The 24,116-nt window shown below is 29.9% G+C and overlaps 1 protein-coding gene across 1 annotated transcript; it reads right to left on the reverse strand.

The window, feature by feature from the left end:
- Window positions 1-1,687: 1,687 nt before the first annotated feature.
- Window positions 1,688-21,799, reverse strand: LOC107451087 (uncharacterized). Its single transcript, XM_087169440.1, has 2 exons — window positions 21,230-21,799; window positions 1,688-2,742 (listed from the first exon to the last, which is right to left on the reverse strand). Exons 1-2 carry the CDS (start codon window positions 21,232-21,234, stop codon window positions 1,755-1,757), a joined length of 993 nt encoding a protein of 330 aa, XP_087025566.1. The 5' UTR covers window positions 21,235-21,799; the 3' UTR covers window positions 1,688-1,754.
- Window positions 21,800-24,116: the final 2,317 nt, after the last annotated feature.

The following is a 24,116-nucleotide window of genomic DNA, read 5'->3' on the forward strand; positions in this document are numbered from 1 at the left end:
CGCAGGTCGACGGGCTACAAAAGCAGGGGAGCCATCCCCTCTGCAGAGGATCATACTCAGGGATGTTTCCCGGAACGTCGCCAATAGCCCATTGTGCAGCTCTGGTGTAACTTAAGTAAAGTACCTGCCTTTTTAAGTAGACTACTAATTTTTTTTGTCTCAATTAAAAAGCAATACGTTGGACGAATCATTTTCGAAGAACATGGGGAATTTCTGGTGGTGAAAGAAGTCTAGTACGAAGTGATATTTTCCATTTTAGGCTGAAGAAAAAATAAAATTATTTTCCCTTATCAGTCTACTTAAAAAACGTTTTTTTTTTTAAATTTTAGTTCAATTTTATTATTTTCTTTTATATTTTTATTTATTTAATTTTTCGTCTATTTTGTTAGCGTCAAAATGCGTGGATGTTTCCCAGACCGTCGCTAATAGCCCATTGTGCAGCTCTAGTGCGACGTAAATAAAGTACCTACCTACCTTTATCAAAGTTTCACATATTATTTTATTGACTAGAACTAAAGAAACAGCCCTTTGTGTGCCGCGGGATTCGGAGGCTAAGGCAATTACTGATTGCAGCAATCTTTTTTCCCCAGACAAAAAGATAGCCATTGATCTGCAGCTGGTTTGGCTTCAAGGATCGAACCCCAGTTTTTCATAACATTTAGCCATTGTCAAATCGTAGTTCATTGACTAGAATAATTAGTACAGTTGAACCCCTCGGGTGCGATCTCTCTCCGTTCCACGGTAAAATGGTCGTTGATGGAAATTAGTCGTTCTTAGAGGTTACTCCCATTGACTTCAAAATTGTTATCGAAGGTGCATGATTTTTCGCAAACGATTTTAATTTTAGTCAGAGTCATTTTCTTGGTTCGGAAATGCCGCTCTGATTGGTGTCATGAAAAGACGGATCGTTGGATAAAATTTAGCGTCTATAAAAAATGATCCCAAATTAAATAATTGTATGTAAAAACAAATTTACGAATGATAAAGCTATTTTTAAATAAATTGATAATTATATTTTTTGTTTAAGTTTGCATTTAATTATATATCGTAAAAACTAGTTAGCTTTAAAAGATGGGAAGAGGTTTGTCTTTTTTTTCCTAAAGGCTTTCTTCAATACAAAGTCTACGGGGAAAAAAACTCTGTGCCTCCCAAACGCGATCATAAAGGTGGTCGACAAACCATAGAGACCGACAAACTGCATTCGGCTTGTGTCGACCACAATGCTGACATGAAATATCCTCAGTGGTAAACGGATTATGGGTTAGAGTCCTTTTTGCCGCTCGGCTAACTGTGGGAGATTCTTGTGGTCTTCCTCTCAATGTAACGCAAATACATCAAAAAGTCTCCACGAAGGCAAATTTCTCCCAATACTTGATCCAGGAGTTCCCGTGTCTTTTGGATTGGGTTCAAAATTACAAGGCAACAGAGTTAAATATTAGTACTTGTAAACTCAAAGATTGAGTCGGCTGTTCAACGACGGCTATAAAATAAAAGAAAAATAATTGCCAAATAGATATGTGTAGTATGTAAAGTAATAATTGCATTAACACGAACACAATAAAATTGACGAATTAGACGATCATTTTTTTTGAAGTGGTCTAATGAAGTAACCTTTCTTCATACTTGTTTGCATACTGACTTTTTATACAGGAAAGAAACAGCTAAAAACACAATACATTCCACAAAATGAAGCGAAAAAAAATCGTATTTTTGACACTTTAAAAAATAAATACAATTTCATAGTTCTGTAAATATCACGTATTGCAGTTTTTTCTCCTGGACACTGTTGTGATGAAAACTGCAGTAGCGTCGCCCAAATCGTCTTCCATAAATATGTGAAACAACGGACGGATTGCAGCAAAAACAACTGTCACCCAAGAAGTCCACATCGCAGCTTTTTCATTAGCAACCAACGAGCTGCAGAAGTCCATGTCTTGATCCATGACAACGCTAGCAGCGTAACACATGAAAGGCATCGTTCCTGCCATGTACAATAGAAATAGAAAAATAGCATTCCTGTTGCTCAAAGGCTTTTCTGCTATTCGGACGGCGTGACAAAGCTCGAGTTTCGATTGGCAACAAAGCGGTTCTGGACTGATGGAATTTCTCCGCTTTGAAGACCACAGGCACAAATCTGCCAGTAATATCAGCACTATTGGATAGTGTAAGAAGTATATAATACAAATTAATATAGTGAAGGACGGAGACCATGCTAGTGGAAGAGAACAAACACCGTTCCAGTTGTTCCAACCGGTTAATGGTATGATGGATATGATGATGGCTTGGCACCAGGAGAGGACGATCAGCAATCCGATCACCAAATGATTGCTTTGGAATCGCTTTCCAGTCTTGGGTCGAATCACCAGATTGTGCTGTAGCACTAATAAGGTGATTAAAGGCGTGAAGATGAAAATGGTCAGAAGATGCAGACCGGATGGCAGCAAGAAGCACAGCAGGTAATCGTCCACCAGGCGTTCCTCTTGCCAGAAGGAGACGACCTTGTAGATGTACCAGATCACCGAAGCGGATGAGAGTTGACCGCAGATGCAGAGGTTGATGATGATGATGTTTTTGTTTTCTTTGAGTAATCGCTGATGGATGATGATGATGAACTGACTTAGATTGAGGAAGAAAGAGAGGACGGCTGTCGTGGAGGCGAGGAAGACGTAAGCCTTGTCGCCTTCGTAAGATGCAGTTGAAAGGGTGCAGTTGCTAAGTAGTATCTCCATGGTGTTTGTAAACCTGAAAAGAGCAAAAAAAAGAAACGATGTTGAAAATAAAACAATGCTTTGTCGTAAAATTAGAGAAGAATAACCTATACCAACTAAATCTAGAGTTTTTTAATCCATGACATTCTTTGATTTTTCATGACTTCTACCAAACACTTGCCATGGCTTACATGGGCAAATACATTATCACTCAATAAAGTCGAAGGGAGACCAAACTGACTATAACGCTCTTTCTTACAAACAGTATTGTTTTACATGATGTGAGGCAATTTAACCAATTTTTAACGGGCCATGGAGTGTTCGGTGACCATCAAAGTAGACTCTTTAACAAATCCCCGGCATGCAATTATTGTGGTGAATTTCAAAATGTTGATCACTTGATTTTGCATTGCCCAAGATTCCGAACACTCCGTGGAAATCATTTTCAAAATTTAGATCAAGTTCAATGCTTTTCAAGCTCGACCTGCAGGGGTATAATTAAATCCATCATTAAACAAACATTGGAGGATATTCTAGAGGAAGTCTAATAATAATTCAGAATCCACGGCCTCTAATTTGGGTGTCTCAACCGTATCATGTTTTACTATTTTATTATTTATTTTTATAAATTTACTAATTTTAGACTTTGAGTTTTTAAATTTTTATTATAGTTTTTTTTTAATTTGTCTTGGCCCGGTTATAGGTCATGTTTTTAACTACTTAGTCCTTTGTATTAGTGTATGTTGTTATTATGTTTCTTTTTAACTTTGGGACCTTTTTTATCGTTCCTTCTTGAGATTTAAAATTTTTTGTATTGTATTCTTTTTTTTTTAATTGCGTAAGGGATCGTATTGGATTTTAATCTATTTATTTATTTATTTTTTTATAATGGCTCAGTTTTGGCAGATGTCATTGAGGTTATTCCTTTTTTTGTGTTGTTACTTGTAATGCTGTATTTTTTTCTGTCGGGCTGTTGCCACTGACATCTGTGATTTCAAGTTTCTGTGATTTTATATAATTTCTGATGTTTTATGTGTGTATAATATATGTTTCATGAATCTACACTCGTATGCCCTTAAATAGGGCAGGTCGAGTTATGAATAAACATGATGTGAGGCAATGCTTTGGTGTGTGTGTGCTTTGCGCAATTTTTTAATAAGATCTTTTAAACAAATGCAATAAAAAAGAACTAAACTATTAAACAAACAGAAAAAAAAATTCAGCAATTAGCCGTAACAAACATACAAATTAGAAAAATGGAGTTAAAAATATTTAATGCCTTTTAAATCGAAATAAAAATTTAAAAAAACACTTCGCAGAATAAACAAAAGTATTAACTTTAATTTTTTCTAAAATAAAATCATTTATAAAATTAAATTTCACTAAAATTTTTAATATTTATCAAGGCTCAAAACATTTTGGTTGAATTAATTTTTCTACAAATATATGCTTAATATAACTACATATAAAACCAAGGGGCTCCTGCCTGACCTAAGGCCCTGCATGTTAATACAAATTGCAGGATATTTAAATCGTGCGTCATTATTAAGGGCTACAGTAGACAAAAATCCATAATGAACTGAGAGTTTCTATGAATTCTTAGTATTTATCACTTAAAATCATGACTTCCCATGACAAGTTTCGATGGAGGTCAAAATTCATGAGTTTCCATGATTTTTAATGACATTCCAGATATGCAGATTACGTGATGGCAACACTTTTGCGGATGAACTTCAAGTATTCCCCGGTCCATAATTAGAATTAGGGCAGAACATACATTTATCGTTCGTTAATTGACTATTTATATGCATGATGATGACCCGTAACTCCGTCTCCGTTCATCCCCCCCCCCTCAAAATGATACATAGTTTTGTTCCGGAATGCTTGCAGAATTCATTAGTTTCAACGATTTCTGAATTCGGATAAATGCAAATTGTTAGAGCACAAATAGACACCAAAAATAGCTGTTGTGATTAATATGTGTCAGTGATTTTTGGAAACAAATTATAAAGGTAGTGTCAGCAACGTTATATATGGTGTTACCGTAATGACCACGCTTAAATCTTAATGCACATTTTTAAAACATTTGTCAAAAATGAAGTTCAAAAGGATACTCAGTAAGGGTTGTAAATTTATATTTTAGTGAGGGAAAAAAGCAAAAATATCAATAGTGACGAAGACGGGATGAAAAACATAACCAATTTAATTACCTGGTTAATTTACCCTCTCTTTTTTTTACACAGGTTATGACATTTTCAGTCCCACTTTCTTCTGTTGTGATTCGTTAGGTTTCTGTAGTCTTACTGTTATTTCGTGCAAAAATATTACATTGTGACCTCCAATGATAACTTACGATTTTACTTTATTATGATTTATTGTTATTTATTTAAAAATAAAAAATAATTTCGGTCATTACTGAACAGCCTGCTTTTGTTAATCTGTAAATATTAAGAAAAAATCGCGGTTATTATAACTCATGTTCTTAAATTTAAGGAAAGGGGAAGATCGAAAAATTTTTCAATGTCGAAGATTTCATATTTATTTAGTTAAATTTAGTTAAAATTCCTGCCAATAGATGGCGCTGCAGAATAATATCTTCAATCAGTATATAAAATTGGTATTCAGAACAGATGAATATACACTGTTCTAACGTGAGAATTATCATCAAAAGCCTTCACGAGTGGTGATTAAGTGATTTTGTTGCGTAATACCGACTGAGGATGATACGGATTCAATTTCCCTGTCGCATCTCTTGAGCGCTTGAAACGCCATCTATTGATGAAAAATCTATCAAATTTGCAATTCTGTGGAATGAAATACCTAGTTTCGCACTCATAAATGTCTGAAATTGTATATTTTAATCAAGTTCCATTCTTTTCATTTTTATCAAAATTCGTCAGCCATTTTTAGGATACCAGGTATAAATCGACATACTTCGATTGTGTTCAATTGGATAAAATATTTTGCTACCTCTTCCTTTCAATATTTATCCGATTTTCATTATGTTTTTAGACAATTGAGTTCAATGTAATATCTTTTATTTATTGTATGTATAATTGAGATTCATATAATCTTCAAAGTCCACTTTTTATGCAAAATTGGGAGAAAAAAAAACTCTTTAAATTAAACACAATATAATATATATTACTTTTATGCCTCTTTTTTTTCAAGTTTAAAGAAAAAATTTGGAAAATTTATTCTTTTACAACTTTCTTTAAAAAAAATTTAAAAAAACAAGATGGAAATGCGATTAATAGATCTTAAAATATCGATGGAGCATGTTTGAAGATAATGTTTTTATACAATATGCAATTCAAATTTAAAGGTTTGTGTGATACTAATTACACACCTCTGTATTGGTTATTATTATGCCATCAAGACTTTGAATCCAAGGTAAAAAAATTCAGTTATCAGGGTGAGTAGTCAGATTTTTCAACAAAAAATAAGCATCTTTTAAGTATTTTTCAAGCACTCAAAAAATATTTTTAATCACTATCCAAAAAATCATAATTAGGATCTGTGCATGCAGTAATAAAAATAATTTGTTTTCTATCGTTTAAAGTTCTTAATTTAAAAACATGAAATCAATAAAATTCAAAAATATTCCACAAAACCTTTACATACTCATTATAAAATAATTAGTTTCTGATAAATATTGCAGAGAAAATTGTGAAAAATAATGCATTTCTTGTAATTTAGAAGGACAATCGACACTGCAAAGAAAAAATCTCTTTTCAAAACATAGAAAATTAAGCACTTTTTACAAACCCCGAATAAAAAAAATGCACTTTTAAGGGTTTTTAAAAAACGTAAATCAAAAATAAACCCCTTTAAGCATTTTTTAAAAACTCTACGCACACTGAGTTTACTTTACTTACTGTTTAGTTTTAATAATTGCAAAATGAAGAAAAGTTGAGTTTTAGGGGGTCATTGCCCTTGAGAAATACATATTTACAATCAAAATAACTAATATTTATTTCTAAAAAAATGGTTTGAAAAATATTTTTTTAAACCTAAAAAAAACTCCTTTTCTTTTTGCACCATTACCATAAACTGTAAACGAATAAATTATCGTATTTCTTAACTCGACCGAAATAACAGCTGACCTGACCATAAAAATTCCATAAACTGGCTATTTGTGGAATCCTTTGTTAAGTAATATTCTTTTTTTCGAGATAAAACATTATAACCAACTCTCGTTTAGCGTTTTCATTATGTATGCATGAAACACTTAACTGAGAACTCCCCACTTATTTGACCTTCACAACCACCAGCAGAAATGAAACTATTTCGGAACATGTACTCCGTTAATAATTCAGAATAAAAAATAAAAAAGGTAAGAAAGAATCTATATTTAAAACTCCATGGAACGAGTACGGTATACAGTCCCTGGCCAAACTACAGTCAATTCGCTTTTACTCGAAGTACGATAACTCGAATATTACTATAACTCGATTTTTTTATGAGGTCCCGACCCTTTTATCTTCAATTTCATGTTAATTATTCTCGATTACTCGAACTTTACTCCCTTTAACTCGATTTTGTTTGGATCTTTTAAAGCAAAAAAAAAAAAAAATTATTTTTTTGATAATTAGGATATAGTGAATCATCGTTTATAGTGAACTTATTGCTGATTCCGCAGAGAATTCATAATAACAGAGTTCGACTGAACTATATAGTCAATTCGCTTTAACTCGAAGTACGATAACTCGAATATTACTATAACTCGATTTTTTTATGAGGTCCCGACCCTTTTATCTTTAATTTCATGTTAATTATTCTCGATTACTCGAACTTTACTCCCTTTAACTCGATTTTGTTTGGATCTTTTAAAGCAAAAAAAAAAAAAAAATTATTTTTTTGATAATTAGGATATAGTGAATCATCGTTTATAGTGAACTTATTGCTGATTCCGCAGAGAATTCATAATAACAGAGTTCGACTGAACTATATAGTCAATTCGCTTTAACTCGAAGTACGATAACTCGAATATTACTATAACTCGATTTTTTTATGAGGTCCCGACCCTTTTATCTTTAATTTCATGTTAATTATTCTCGATTACTCGAACTTTACTCCCTTTAACTCGATTTTGTTTGGATCTTTTAAAGCAAAAAAAAAAAAAAATTATTTTTTTGATAATTAGGATATAGTGAATCATCGTTTATAGTGAACTTATTGCTGATTCCGCAGAGAATTCATAATAACAGAGTTCGACTGAACTATATAGTCAATTCGCTTTAACTCGAAGTACGATAACTCGAATATTACTATAACTCGATTTTTTTATGAGGTCCCGACCCTTTTATCTTTAATTTCATGTTAATTATTCTCGATTACTCGAACTTTACTCCCTTTAACTCGATTTTGTTTGGATCTTTTAAAGCAAAAAAAAAAAAAAATTATTTTTTTGATAATTAGGATATAGTGAATCATCGTTTATAGTGAACTTATTGCTGATTCCGCAGAGAATTCATAATAACAGAGTTCGACTGAACTATATAGTCAATTCGCTTTAACTCGAAGTACGATAACTCGAATATTACTATAACTCGATTTTTTTATGAGGTCCCGACCCTTTTATCTTCAATTTCATGTTAATTATTCTCGATTACTCGAACTTTACTCCCTTTAACTCGATTTTTTTTTGGATCTTTTAAAGCAAAAAAAAAAAAAAAAAATTCATTTTTTTTTTTATATTTAGGATATAGTGAATCATCGTTTATAGTGAACTTATTTCTGATTCCGCAAAGAATTCACAATAACAGAGTTCGACTGAAGTATATAGTATTAGACTCATTGTAATATTCTGTGTAAAATCTTTATTATCAAGTGATACTATACAGTTTTATTGTTTTTACGCAGCTGAAACCGGTTTGCACTTGTTTACGCTCGTGTATCAATGGGTTAACATTGCAATGCAATACGTTAAAAATAAATACAAATAGGAAGTATATATAAAACATCTCCTGAATAAGAACCCATTACATGTATGTTTAAATATTAAAGTATTGCATGTAAACACGTGCAAAATATGTCATTATTAAAACACTGCAGTGCGTCTAATACTTTGGTCTAATTATTTATAAGGTCTGTCCAGACATTTTGTGAAAGGTACTGTTTTCGTAAAAGTGTGAAAAAACTACTCGTAATTTGCTAATACAAAATAAGCGTCAAGTAACATTCTTTCAACCAGGGTCCTGCTTTTGTGAATTTGTGCAAATAGGGTCCTGTTATAGCAAAAATTACTAAAAACCTTTTCAAGAAGTTTTTAAATTGTAAATAGATACAAGATTCTGCTGAACAATTGCTGCTACTAAATTAGAGATGCAACATACAAGTATTTGGTATTTAACCTATACTGCTCAACGCAGAATATTCATTTCGAACGAATAATGGAAACAAAATCACTCACATTTTTAATAATTTCAATTGACATATTTTAAATAGCACAACTTAGTAAATGTATCACTTTTAACGTGTTATGCATTAAGTAAACTTAAACAATTCTTAAATTTATAATATTTTATTTAAAAAATTGCCAGAAATCAATTTTTATTTGCATAATATTCCATTAATCAATTTTATGAATAAATATAAATTGATCAATTATTTATTTACAAAAAAAATATGATTTAATATTAATAAGAATGCGCACAAGATGTTTGTAAAAGTAGAAATATTTTCTTAGAATACTACATTTGGAATTTAAACTTTGTCTCGAACCGTCTTTCTTCATCCCCCCTCCCGGGAAGAGTTTATTCGATTAACAAAACAATAATGAAGATAAACAAATTTGTGAAGGGTCCGTTTTTATGAAAAGATATTTTGTGAAGGGTCCGTTAACGGATCCAAGTTTCTTCTAAACAGACCCCTGATTATATATGGTCTAAAGGCCTGTTTAGACGATCCAATTTCTCGGACAGTGATTGATTGATATTGATGGAAACTTGTTTTGCTTTGAGCTTGGATCGTGCCAACAATCATCCAAGAACTTGGTCCAACTTCTTGGACGATAGTAGAGCGTGTTCTACTTTCCATCCAAGTTTTTTCTCTCTTAACCAATCAGCGTCTTAGGTTTTGTGACGTCAACAAGCAGGCAGCAAATTATGTCATTTTGTAGTCTGTTTTCATATATTTTAGTTCAAATAAATTGATCTGTTGCGGTTTATTTGTGTTATTATGATTTTATTTGAATTTATTTAGTAATTTTAAACTTATGTAAGTATTATTTTATAATGTTGAATATAAACAATGCGCATGCGCAAGTTTTTCTTTCAACGAATCAATGACATTCAAGAACTTGGATAGTGTCGATGAATCATCCAATTTCTTGGACAGAGAAATCCGTCCAATTTCTCGAATTTAAGAAATTGGACCGTGTAAACTGGCCTTTAATATAACCAATTGATAAAAGAACGTAAACAAGTGCAAACCGGTTTCAGTTGCGCAAAAAGAATAAAGCTTTTTAGTATCACTTGATAATTAACATTTTACATAGAATCCTATAGTGCATCTAATAGTTTGGCCAGGGACTGTATTTAACTGTTCCTATAGCCCCGATTAGCATATTAAAAAATGTGCTTACATAACATTTTAATAATTATCGATTTTATTAACATAATGACCTTTTTTATCGATTCTGAAGACAAAAAACTATAATGAATGCGAAGCAACTAAGGGGGGCGAACAGGAAGACAAGCCTCCTAGTATTTTAAAAAAATTATTGTTTCAACTTTAAAATAAAATTTTTATAATTTGAAGCTAAATTTTTTTCTCTTAAAATATAACAACTTTTTTAAAAAATTGGTTCTTGAGTAAAGTAAATTTTATAGCTTTTTCCGCTTAAAAAACGAATTCATTAAATGCTATTTTGCTTCAAATTTATCGGGAAAACGAAACAAACCCTTCTCCAATAAAAAATAAATGTGTTGAATTAATATTAAATTTCTCTATTCTAACCCAAAAAGCGGAAAAAATATTCAGATAAATATAAGTACCTCTATATATAGCTCTGTTAAGGAAGTTTGTCGAAATTAACTATTATCATAAAAATCGTTTATTTTATGGTACTAACTTCATGAATAAAAAACAATAATGGAAAAAAACGGAATATTGAATTGAAGGCTACCCTAATAATGCAATTTCGTAAATTGTCGAATGTAAATATTTTGCATTTTTTCCTCATTTTGCAGGATGTTTTCAACCAAAATCATGCAAAAAATGAGATCAAATAAAATATTAGAAATAAATTTAATACACTATTAGATTAAAATCTACGTTTAAGGCATGTCCTTGAAGTGAAATTTGCTTTGTTAAGCACCGATTATCAAAAAAGAAAATTTTAGAAATTGCGTTTTTCTAGTTGCCAAAAAAAAGAAGAAAATAATTTCCCTTTTAAATTATTGCCTCCCTTTTTTTCTCTTCTCTTTTTTGTAAATTTTTATAACTATTTTTTTCTTCTAATTTTGTGTTTGTTTGTTCATGTCAGAAAATAATATAAATCTGGATTGGCTATGAAATTTGCTCGCACCTTGTAGGAAACGTTTAGAACTGATATAAGAATTAATTTAAGAGATAACATTATAATTAAGAGAAATTAATAACCAATTTAAGAGCTCTTGTTCCGCGGAATTTCGAATCATGATATTTTCCTTTGTCGTTATAAATTCAGTTGAAATTAGATAATAATAGAAAATAAGCTTTACTTTTTGTTCGAGAAATAAAAAAGAAGAATTCTTGTAAATAACCGCATTTTAAATTATAAATTAAATGAATAATTAATCATATATTTATAAATTAGTTCACTAATACGTTGTTTTACGTTGATTGGCTAATTCTTTAATATGACGATTCACTGATTTGTTTACTTTACTCGTCTTTTTTTTTTTTTATTTCTTAATTCACTCGCTATATCAGAAATCATTTATTGCTCCCATTACGATGCAAATCTAGAAAAATTACGCTTTGAAAATAAAATATGAACAATTTTTAAAATAATCACGTGTAAAAGAGAAAATAAAAAAAAACACAGGGAAAATATAGAGAAAGGGTCTTGTTTATGATATAGGGGGAATATAAACTTAAAAAATTTGCCAAAAAGAAGTTTACGAATCATAATTTTTAATCAATCTGATATTTTCAAATCATTATTTTTTATATTTATTAAATTTTGATGCTTATTTTATTAGATGTATATTTTTATTTAAGAAAAAGAAAAGAAAAATGAAGCTTTTTTTCCACACTATCACATATGACATAAGAGTTAGTGGGGAAAAGCCATAAAATTAATTTTTTAATCTATTGTCATAAGAAACAAGTATAATCAAATGGAACTAATTTTAATCTAAAAACATGAGTAAATAAACTTAACAGTGTTGCTCAGGAACACACGGGAAGCTTTTTACCGTTTTCAGGAAGCTTTAAATCCATTTTTACCGTAAAGTTTTACGGACCAAAGAATCTGAAATATCTGATGTTTTTATATACGGTAATATTTACAGTAAAATCACCGTAATTGCTTAAATATTTCTGTAAAAATTATGGTAAATAAATTTTCACAGTAAAAATGGATTTTATAGATGCTGCACTGATGGTGCCAGTAGTTTAAAATTTCATCTGGAATTTTTTAGTGTGGTTTAATGGTTTCAATGCAATTTTTTTTTAACAGAATCGCAAATATATTATATGCAAATTTCAAGCTTTAAGCAGAATTTTCTATGCATTTTTTATAAATTTTTTTTAAACTATCATATCAAATCAAATACTATCAAATCAACATAGTGGAGTATGAAGCAAATCGTGAAATTTTTTTAACTTAATAATAACAATAAACAAACCGTAATTCGTTTAATAGTGTTAGTACAATTTTCTAATAATATAAATTTCCGAAAATATATTATGCACGCTACATACAAAGAATTGAATATCAAACTTCAAGTAAAATTAAATTTTCATCCACATTTTTTATCGTAAGGTACCAGGCAAATATTTATAAGCGACATAACATTTATAAGCATTATTTATAAACATTTATAAGCGACATATTAACATAAACACACACACACTTCACAAGAAAAAGATTTTTAAATTACGTAACATACCTTCCTGTTCTACAAAATAAAAATTACTGGAAAATAACCGGACTTGTAAAATAACCGGAAAATTATATCTTAACCCTTATTGGCATTAATTTTTTTCTATATCACTTTATTTCATATTAGCATATTAGTCATTTCGTATAAGCATAAACAATCCTACCCTAGGTAAATATTTATAATCAGTAGAAAAACATCAATGGTTTTTATTATTAAGTAGTTTAGTTTAGGTAAATAGGTTTTTCACGCAAATCACTTCTGTTATGAAAATAAAACAAAAACAACACACGTTGTTATTCTAAATAGAATGCAAGGATTCAGTTATTTTCTAAAAATTAGATCGTTGTTTTCTAGAATTAATGATTATTTTATCAGAAGCTTTTAGCTATTGCGTGAGTTTGTATTACGGCTTTCCCCGTCCATTGACTTTAAAAAGAATCAAGAATATAAAAATGAGAAAGAATTTTAAATACAACCAAAAATTATGAAATACTTTTTACTGGGAATTGAAAAATCAATTGAATTGAAATAATTCCTGAAATCTTTAGACTAAAAAGCTCACCATTTTATTAAAAAAGTTTTAATGGGAAAATATCCATTTAGCCCTCTTTTATCCTTTTTCCTTTTTTAAAAAAAAGTTGAAAAAAATCCCTCATGTAGGCTTCTAAGCCTAGAATATTTATTTACTTCCTTAGATACTGAACATTTTGATCCAAATTTATGTATGCTTTAAAACTAATTTCAAGAATTTTTACTAATGTAATTTTTAAAAAAAATTTCGCTGTGCTGCAGTTTGCCGATTGAGAAACGGAACACCCTAATTAACTTTTGATCGAATGAACGGATTTTTATACACTGAGATGCACTATTAATGAATGAACTATAAATATCCCACCTTTTTTCTATTCTATGCAAACAGATTTTAATTTAAATCTTAAAACCATTTTAGTGAAATCAATATAGAATAACAATCTAACAATATCAGATTTTATTCAGGGAGTTTTATTTATTTACTTTTGTGCAGCATGCATTACTTTTGTGCACTATGCAGTAATCAGGTGGATACTTTTATATGTGTAGTATTAGAAGATAATGGTTTAAAATCGTTTCTTAACGTTGTCAGTGCATTCTTATTGGCCATAAGTATTATTTGATAAGATGCTTAATTAACGAAGGTGAATATGATCAACTTAATAAAGGGTATTCAGGGGTCTGTTTAGAAGAAATTTGGGTCCGTTAACGGACCCTTCACAAAATATCTTTTCATAAAAACGGACCCTTCACAAGATATTTTAACTTAAAAACGGACCCTTCACAAAATAATTTATCTTTTAATCGGACCCTTCGCAAATTTGTTTACCTTCATTATTGTTTTGTTAATTGAATAAATTCTTCCCAGGGAGGTGGGGGTAAAGAAAGACAAATATAAACGAACTAAGTTTTGTCTTCGGCAGACGGCTTCTTCTTTTATTAGTCCGAAATGAATATTCTGCGTTCATCAGTATAGGCTGGCTAAATACCAAATATTTGTATGTTGGATCTCTAATTTAGTAGCAGCAATTGCTGTTTATTCTTTAAAATTTATTTTTTTTATTATAATTTTACAGTGTTGAGCATAATCTTGTATATCCTTACAATTTAAAAACTCATTGAAAGAGTTTTTTGCAATAACAGGACCCTATTTGCACAAATTCACAAACGCAGGACCCTGGTTGAAAGAATGTGACTTAACGTTTATTTTATATTCACAAATTACGAGTAATTTTTTCACAATTTTACAAAAACGGACCTTTCACAAAATGTCTGGACAGACCCCTGGTATTTTTTACATGCGAAATATTACTTTATCCTTTAAGTAGTGATTTTTACCTGACATATTTATCTTCATTTCTTAGTATTTTTCTTTGCGATTTTACTTTTTATCTCAAATCAAAGACTTTTAGTTAAAAGAGACGTTATTTTATTGAAATGTATTAAGATATTACTTAACGGCGTTAAGTAATATTAAGATATTACTTAACGGTGTTTTATATATTTTAGGATAAAATATATAAAACAGTATATTACTTATTCATCATTTTAAAAATTATTAGCCAGAAAATAATTTTTGTTTACTTTTATAGTAAAATTTATAATGCGTTGAGTAATGAATTAAAATTCTTATCCTTTGCGTTTGTAGTACATAAAAATTGGCAATATACAATTTTGTCTAATTATAAAAAAGTTTTTTTAGTTTATTTCCTTTCTAACATCCATATTTCATACATTCAATTAAGAAACATAAAGTACGGGCGTTTGACCGGCTATGGTAGAAATAGGTATATATTAAGTACTGGTATGTTCAGTTTTAACAGATAACAGGGGTCTGTACAGACATTTTGTGAAAGGTCCAGTTTTTGTAAAATTGTGAAAAAAACTACTCGTAATTTGCGAATACAAAATAAGCGTTAAGTCACATTCTTACAACCAGGGTCCTGCCATTGTGAATTTGTGAAAATAGGGTCCTGTTATTGCAAAAATTGCTAAAAACCATTTCAAGAAGTTTTTAAATTGTAAATAGATACAAGATTATGATCAACAATTGCTGCTACTAAATTAGAGATGCAACATACAAGTATTTGGTATTTAGCCTATACTGCTCCACACAGAATATTCATTTCGGACGAATAATCGAAACAAAATCACTCACATTTTTAATAATTTTAATTAGCATATTTTAAATAACGCAACCAGGGGTCTGTTTAGAAGAAATTTGGGTCCGTTAACGGACCCTTCACAAAATATCTTTTCATAAAAACGGACCCTTCACAAAATATTTTAACTTAAAAACGGACCCTTCACAAAATATTTTAACTTCATTATTATTTTGTAAATCGAATAAATTCTTCCCAGGAAGGGGGGGAAGGAGAAAAACAGATGTAAACGAACTAAATTTTGTCTTCGGCAGACGATTCTTCCATTATTCGTCCGAAATGAATATTCTGCGTTCAGCAGTAAAGGCTAAATACAAATATTAGTATGTTGCATCTCTAATTTAGAAACAGCAATTGTTGTTTATTTTTTAAAATTTAATTTTTTTAATTATAATTTTACAGTGTTGAGCATAATCTTGTATGTCTTTACAATTTAAAAACTCCTTGAAAAAGTTTTTTTTTTTTTTTTTTTTTTGCAATAACGGACCCTATTTGCACAAATTCATAAAAGCGGACCCTGGTTGAAAGAATGTGAGTAATTTTTTCACAATTTCACGAAAAACGGACCTTTCACAAAATGTCTGGACAGACCCCTGGCAACTTAGTAATGTATCACTTTTAATGTGTTACGCATTGAGTAAACTTAAACAATTCTTAAATTTACAACATTTTATGTAAAAAAATTGCCAGAAATTAACTTTTATTTACATAATATTCTATTAATTAATTTTATGAATAAATATAAATTGATCAATTATTTATTTACGAAAAAAAATTATGATTTAATATTAATAAGAATGCGCACAAGATGTATAACACAACTTAATAATGTATCACTTTTAATGTGTTGCGCATTAAGTAAACTTAAACAATTCTTAAATTTATAATATTTTATTTAAAGAAAATTGCCAGAAATTAATTTTTATTTACATAATATTCCATTAATTAATTTTATGAATAAATATAAATTGATTAATTATTTATTCACAAAAAAAATTGTGATTTAATATTAAAAAGAATGCGCACGCGATGCTTGTAAAAGTAGAAATATTTTCTTAGAATACTACATTTGGAATTTAAACTTGGGGAAACTTAATTTGTCTCGGACCGTTTTTCTCTCCCCCGGCCCCCCGGGAAGGGTTTATTCGATTAACAAAACAATAATGAAGATAAACAAATTTGTGAAGGGCCCGATTAAAATATAAATTATTTTGTGAAGGGTCCGTTTTTTATGAAAAGATATTTTGTGAAGGGTCCGTTAACGGACCCAAATTTCTACGAAACAGTATTATAAGATCAAATTGTATACATATTCTCCCAGTTTTGAATAATATCAAATACTCTACAACCTCCGTCATAAAGTAATAAACAATCGTCCAAACTACACTACATAATTTAAACTTTCATTCGTTTTTCTCGCCAAAAAAAGAAAAAAAAAGAGAGAGAGAGACGCATCAATTTTCTTCGAGACCTTTAAAAAAAATATAACAAAGAGAAAGAATAAAATAAAATTGGCTCTCAAATTGAAAAATAATGGCTGGAGATATCAATAACGCGAAGACTCGAGGAAATGAAAATGATATATCACATAATAGCTTCCTCGTATGATTGCTCTGTTTTGATTTACGATTTTCGTCAATAGTAAAATTCAATTCCCTTTGAACGTATTGTTATAAAGTTAATGGGTTGACACATGTCGACTTTAAAAGAATACGTTACGGTCAACTGTGAGCAACTTGAAACACAGTGAAAACATAAATCGCTTGTAATTTTTAAATTTAACACTTTGTTATTTTTTACAACCGTCGTCGAGCAACCGACCCAAAATTGGGTTAACAACTACTAATGTTCAACTCCGTAGCCTTGTAATTTTGAACACAATACAGAAAACAAGGGAACTCCTGGATCAAGTACTGGGAGAAATTTGCCTTTTTGTTGGAACTAACCCGCAATTGCGTTACATGGAGAGGAAAACCACGAAAACCTCCGCGAAATCAAAATATTAGCGCGACGGCACTTGCCGCCGGGTTAACATTTATCTGTTTTCCTCTACATGTTACGTAAATACGGGTTAGTTCCATCAAAGAGTCCACCACGAAGGCAAATTTTTTAGAGTTGAATTTTCTCCTTCCCCCTCCTCCTGAGAGAATTTCTGCAGACGCCCCTGTCTAATAAATAAACTAATAAATGCAAAAATAAGAAGAAAAAAATTTAAACCCTTTTCCACTTTTTTTCAATAACTTTTGAAGAGCCGTGGTGAGGGGATTGAGCGCTCACCTCCCAATGAGATGTGCCGGGTTCGAATTCCGCACCCGGTTTGTACCGATCACGATGCTGACTTAAAATATCCTCAGTGGTGAACGGATCATGGGTAAGAGTCCCCTTGCCGTCAGACTAACCGTGGGAGGTTCTCCTGGTCTCCCTCTCCACGTAACGCGAATGCAGGCTAGTTCCATCAAAAAGTCCTCCACGAAGGCAAATTTCTCACGATACTTGATCCGGGAGTTCCCTTGTCTTCTGGCTTGAGGTTCAAAATTACAAGACTACGGAGTTGAACATTAGTAGTCGTAAACCCAGAAAATTGGATCGGCTGTTCACCGAATAAAATAACCATGTGATTTATATTAGATTTAATTAAATACTTGTAAGGGACGTCACGCGTGTGTCAAACCTGATTCGCTTCAGAATCGAAAAATGCCACGAATTACCAACGATGACGTCACTTACAGGCATCCAATGCAAATGAGCTTTCCTCTTATTATTTTATGTCTATGGGTAAATATTTGAACTATTTTGCTAACTTTAACGTAATATCAAAAATTAATCTAACTACCCAAGTATTTACAATTTATGGAAAAAAAAATACAAATTATTGTGAGCAATTCAAATTTTTGAAGAAAAAAAATTCTTTTTTGAATTTTATCCTGAAGGTTTCGTGTCTTATTAAAGAAACGTTAATCATAATTTGTATAGAGACCACCTAAAGAGACTTATATTCTATCAACATTAATTTTAACTACAACCGTTTGAAAGTTATTTAAGAAAATTTAAAATGCTTATTATTTTATGCATTTTTGCATATTTGAAAAATAGGTTTTAAATGTATGGTTTTAACCGCATATCATCAAATCATACTAATTAAACGAAAAAGTAAGAATTTATTTTTTGCAAATAAGTAAAGCTTTTAGTACAAAAAATCGCATTTTGAAATATAGGCTTTTATGCAATGTTCAGTCTAGATATATGTTTTATGAACATTGACAGAAATTGGGCTGTAATAACACACTGCAAGTCGCAAATTAATGTTTAAACGAAACAAAAACAAAAACGGTGCCAAACATTGTCTTTACGGTTTCCGAAAGTAAAAAAGATTTTCATTATTTTGAACCCATTTTTTAAATTGACTAACTTCACTAACAATTCGCCTAATTTTGATTAATATTTTTGTCTCATTTAAAAACAACTCTGCGATTTTTAATTAACTGATTTTATTCTTTTTTTCATTTTTGGCAAGGTTTCCCAGTGCCTGTAAATCAAAGACGATGTCAAAACACCTTATACATAAAATAAGTATTTAAAAAAAATTAATAAATATGAAAAATAATAAATATGAAAAATAATAAATATAAAAAATAATAAATGTAAAAAAATTAATAAATAAATTTTAAAAAAAACAGTAAAGAAAGAGTTCGTGTTCTGAAAATGAGTAAAAAGTTCCGTGGAACCCTCCCTAAGGTACTACGGAATGAATGCCAAGGAATTACGATTCCACAGAATCTTTTAGGACACACAGATTTAAATTAATGATTAATGAAGTTAAAATTTGCACAAATGTGAAACCGGCATAAAAATTCAATAACGTTTTTTTAAAAGGTAAAAATATGTCTCTTATGTATTAAATATATTTAACTTATGGTGAAAAATTAAAAACATTCCATTTGAAATATATCGCTAACAAGTATTAAATATAAACTTGTGCATTTAAAAACAAAAAGATGTTATTCTAAGAATTAGAATATTTAATAGCAGATCAAAGCATCAACTTTGAACAAACATCATCAAAGAACATTGAAATATAATAAACTAAATCAATATAAGAAAAAGCGAATTAAAAGTTGAGACGCATCAGAAGGAATTTTTTAAAAAAAATTCGATTTTAACAACTTATTATTTAAACGCAACATAATTACGTTAAAAAATTCACTTAATATATAACTAATTGGATGAAATGGCTAGCAATTACGAACAAATAATCAGAATATCAGAAAAACAGGAAAAATTAGTTATGTTTCTTAAACTAAAATCAAATTTAGTAATGATGTTCTATAAAAGATCGCAAAAGTTTTCCTGTTTATATTTTCTTTGTGTTGTTTACTTTCTACTCTACCTGGAAAAAAAAAACTTGAACTGGATATTTAGATGCGTTTCTTTTAACCTTTATAGTTAATAAAATTTAAAAAGTAATGAAAGATTTATTGCAATGAAGATACCCTTTCATTAAATATAGAGAATAAAACGGAGAGAATGTTTTTGTTTGGTTTTCTTTCTTTCTTTTTCTTTTTTTTTTTTGTTCCTTGGTGAGTCATTCGGGAAATAAATGATAATAAGAGGCAGTGCAATATGTACAATAATAATGATGAATTAGGATAAAACAATGATAATTCCATAAAATTAAGTACACTAAATAATGATAGCCATTATAATATCGAAAGACATTAAAACTACAATACACACAATCTAAATATTCAAAAATTGTAAAAAAAAAATTATTTATGAAAAGTTACGATTTTATAATTTTAACCAACTATAAAATGATTAATGATTTTGTAATATTTTAATTGTTCTCAACGGATTTCATAATATTGTAACGGCTTAAAAGTTATTGCGAATTTCAATTTGAGGAGAAATTTCTGTTATTGGTTATTGCTTTTTTAAATGCACACGCAGTCTATTAATCTTTTGAGTTTTTAATGAAGTACTTGTAAATGTTATACACCAAGTTTTATTTACAATTTTTGAAGTTTCGTATTAAAACAGTTACAGAATTACTAACTGTCATTTCAGTTTCGCGGCTTATTTTGTTTATTTATTATGAGCGAAATAAAATTAGCAATACAACTAACAAAAAAACTACCAAAATGCATCAACTTAATTCATATTAAGCTATTCAGAATCCAAAAGACCTAAATGAAAACAATTTTTTTTAATAAAATTACGGACAAATGAATTAAGTGTAAGTAAAAAAAGAATGAAAAAAAAAACAATATTAGAACAAAATCTGTATTATATCTTTATAAATAAAATTAGCAATACAACTAACAATAAAAGTCCCAAAATGCATGAACTTAATTTATATTAAGCTATTTTGAATCCAAAAGACCTAAATGAAAACGATTTTATTTTAAATAAAATTTCGGACGAATGAATTAAGTGTCAGTAAAAAAGAACGGAGAAAAAAATGATTCTGTATTATATCTTTTTTACCTTTGCGGATAAATTATACAATTAAAAAAAAAGAAAGAAAGAAAACATCAACATTACCGTTTAAAAACCCAACATGTTTTTCTTTCACATACATTTGCTTAACATGATTATTCAAATTTTAATATAAATTGTTCTATGTTTAGACAGTTATTTTATATGAAAATTGTTCTATATAACTAAAATCACTAGACACTATGGTTTTTATTGAAAATATTATTAATAATGCACTATAAATATTAACACTTACGTCATAAAATCATCGTTATCATACTGTCCTAAAAAGTGCAGAAACTAAAAAAATTATATCACAAAAGACGAAAATTCCAAGGCACTTTAAATAGCACATATCTATATTAATTAAATCATAATATGGAAGAGGTAATTTGGTAAAAACTATAAAAGAGCTCTCGATGTGTTCTAAAATTCATAAGGAATTAATATCTGAAGCTCTCCACTTCTCCGAAGAGGAGTCGTATAAAATAAAATATCGATCTTTTGCGTTTTTGCGCTTTCATGACACACGTTCTCTTCACCCAATGAGAAATCGTTTTTCCCTAACGGAAATCACGTGACCAGCTCTTATTCATGCCAGTTTACGTCACTTTCCAAGTTTATTAAATTAATAGCTTTACCTGAGCGAACGAAAAGCACCTGGTGTTACGTTTTGAATGCGTATAAAACGAGGAATCGAACGAATGAGCAGGCGATTAATTGTTTGAAAAGAAATAATCGTAATTTATCACATCCATTCCATCATTGCAACGATACGCTGAGTAGAAAAAAGCCGTTATAGTGAAAGCAAGAACTTGTTGAAATGGAGTTATGTTTCTGTAATTGTTCTTGTCGTTCTCACAATTTTTCACTAAGAGACTTTTTTTCTTCTGCAAAGAGACGATGTTCGTATAAATTAAAATTATTCTTATCGAAATTCGTCTGAAATAATGATGAAGTAAATTTGTGATCTAATTTTTTTTTTCAATTAATAAAATTTAAATGAAAGCTTTACATTCTCTTACTTTCAAAGAATATGCAAATTAAATAGAATATTTTAGTTGTTTCGTTTTTTAATATAAGTAGTATTTTTTTGTAAATATGTTTTTTTTTTTCCTCTCTTCTCAATTAGCTTACGAAGACATCCAAAAGTAACGTGGTCTGAGAAGGAAAAATTCCTTACAAATAGAGATAATAAGATTCATAAAAATTCGTTAATAATAAATACTTATTCTTTATTTTTCTTTTAAATATTATTTTCGTGAGGAAAAAAATTCACTACTGTAGTACCTTACAGTGGTACCTTTATTATCCGAAAGTCATTTGAATCAGAAAATTCGATTGCAAAGATAACATCGTTTTTTGACGTATTTTTATCAATAAATTAAGAGTTTATTTTATAATATTGTTAAATTAGAATTAGAATTTTATCTGGCTTTTCAATAAATGTCTTTTTGTCAAACATATATAAATAAAAAATATTTTATACAACACTTAAATTGCACTATCGCATCAGATAGTGGTGATTCTTCGCTCCTTTGTTGAAAAAAAAATTTGCCCCTGCTTCCAGTTCTGCATCATTGTCCCTAGCTAGACAGTTCTGTGTGAGCCATGGCCCTCTTCATTCCAGGCATCTCTTCTTGACGTAATTGTATTCCATTTTTTTAATACCTAGAATTAAGCATTTATATTCAATATCAACTACTCATCGAAGTCTAGGTTTTTCCTTACGTCGGGTCAAGCCGTAAAAATATGTTTTTAAGTACAATAGTAATTCATCCGAATAACATGAGCACGCCAGTTAAATAGTCACTGTATATTTCATCGATTTATATTTGTAAATCTCTCACTCTCTCTCTCTCTCTCTCTCGATTCCAGCTGCACTTATAATATTAAATACCGATTTAAACATGTTTGGCATAAAATGTTATACAAAAAGATAATATTACGGGATTATTTTATATTATAACCGTCGTTGAACAGCCGACCCAATTTTTGGGGTTTACCACTACTAACGGTCAACTCCGTAATCTCGTAATTTTGAACCCTATACAGAAGACAAGAGAACTCCTGGATCAAGTATTGGGAGGAATTTTGCCTTCATGAAGGACTTATTGATGGAACTAACCCGTATTTGCGTTACATGTAAAGGAAAACCACGAGAGTCTCCCAATGTTATCCTGACGGCAAGGGGACTCTAACCCATTATCTGCCTACCACTGAGAATATTTTACGTCATCACTGTGGTCAGTGCGAGCCGGGTGCGAAAATTCGTATCGAACAGCCATTGCCGGGATTCGAACCCGGTTCACCTCATTGAACGGCGAATGCTCTATCCCTTGTGCCACCACTGCTCGAGGAGTACTTTATAGTGAGAAACACAACTTTAAGTTTTAAAATTTTAGTTCAGAACAGATATGGAACAGCATTGTTTAGCAAGTCAAGGTACACTGCCGATTGTACCACTGTTAAAAAAAAAATTTGAAAAAAAAATAGGAATAATAATCAAAATTAAAAACTTAGCATTAGGGTAATATAATAGTGAAATATAATATATTTTTTATAACAAAGTTCACAATTATTGAATATTTTATAAAGAAAAATAATTTTACTTTGTAATATTAATGTAAACACGTAGATAATTTTCCCATCTGACATTTTTCTACTCGAGAAACCTTTGCATAACATCTAATGTTATTATCGTGCCAACATCAAAACAAATTTTTCATTGCCGAGGACGTTCGGCCAATAAATTCACCACAAATCATGACGGCGAAACAAAGAAAATTGCTCTCAAATTGTATCGTTTTAATAAAATTGTATTCGTAACTCTCATTTTATTTTTTACATTCACTACAAAAGGTTACGTAAAGTTAAACTAAAATTTTCATCATTTGATAATAAAAACCCCGCTCTTCATGTCATAATGAGAAACTAGCAATTAAACTATCTAATATAATTTAACCATTTCATAAAGCAAAATGGAGAAAATATGAAATATAAATTGTTGTTTTCTTTTGCTTGGGTTTTCTCATTAGTACAACGGTATTTTTTAAAGCTTTTTCTATATAAGAGAAAGCTACACCTTTCAAGTGTATGCCATATACAGTCCCTCTCCAAATTATTAGACGTACTATAAGATT

The sequence above is a fragment of the Parasteatoda tepidariorum genome, chromosome 8 (genome assembly GCF_982258835.1).
Source record: "Parasteatoda tepidariorum strain Cologne lab strain chromosome 8, Ptep-v5.0, whole genome shotgun sequence".
NCBI lineage: Eukaryota > Metazoa > Arthropoda > Arachnida > Araneae > Theridiidae > Parasteatoda > Parasteatoda tepidariorum.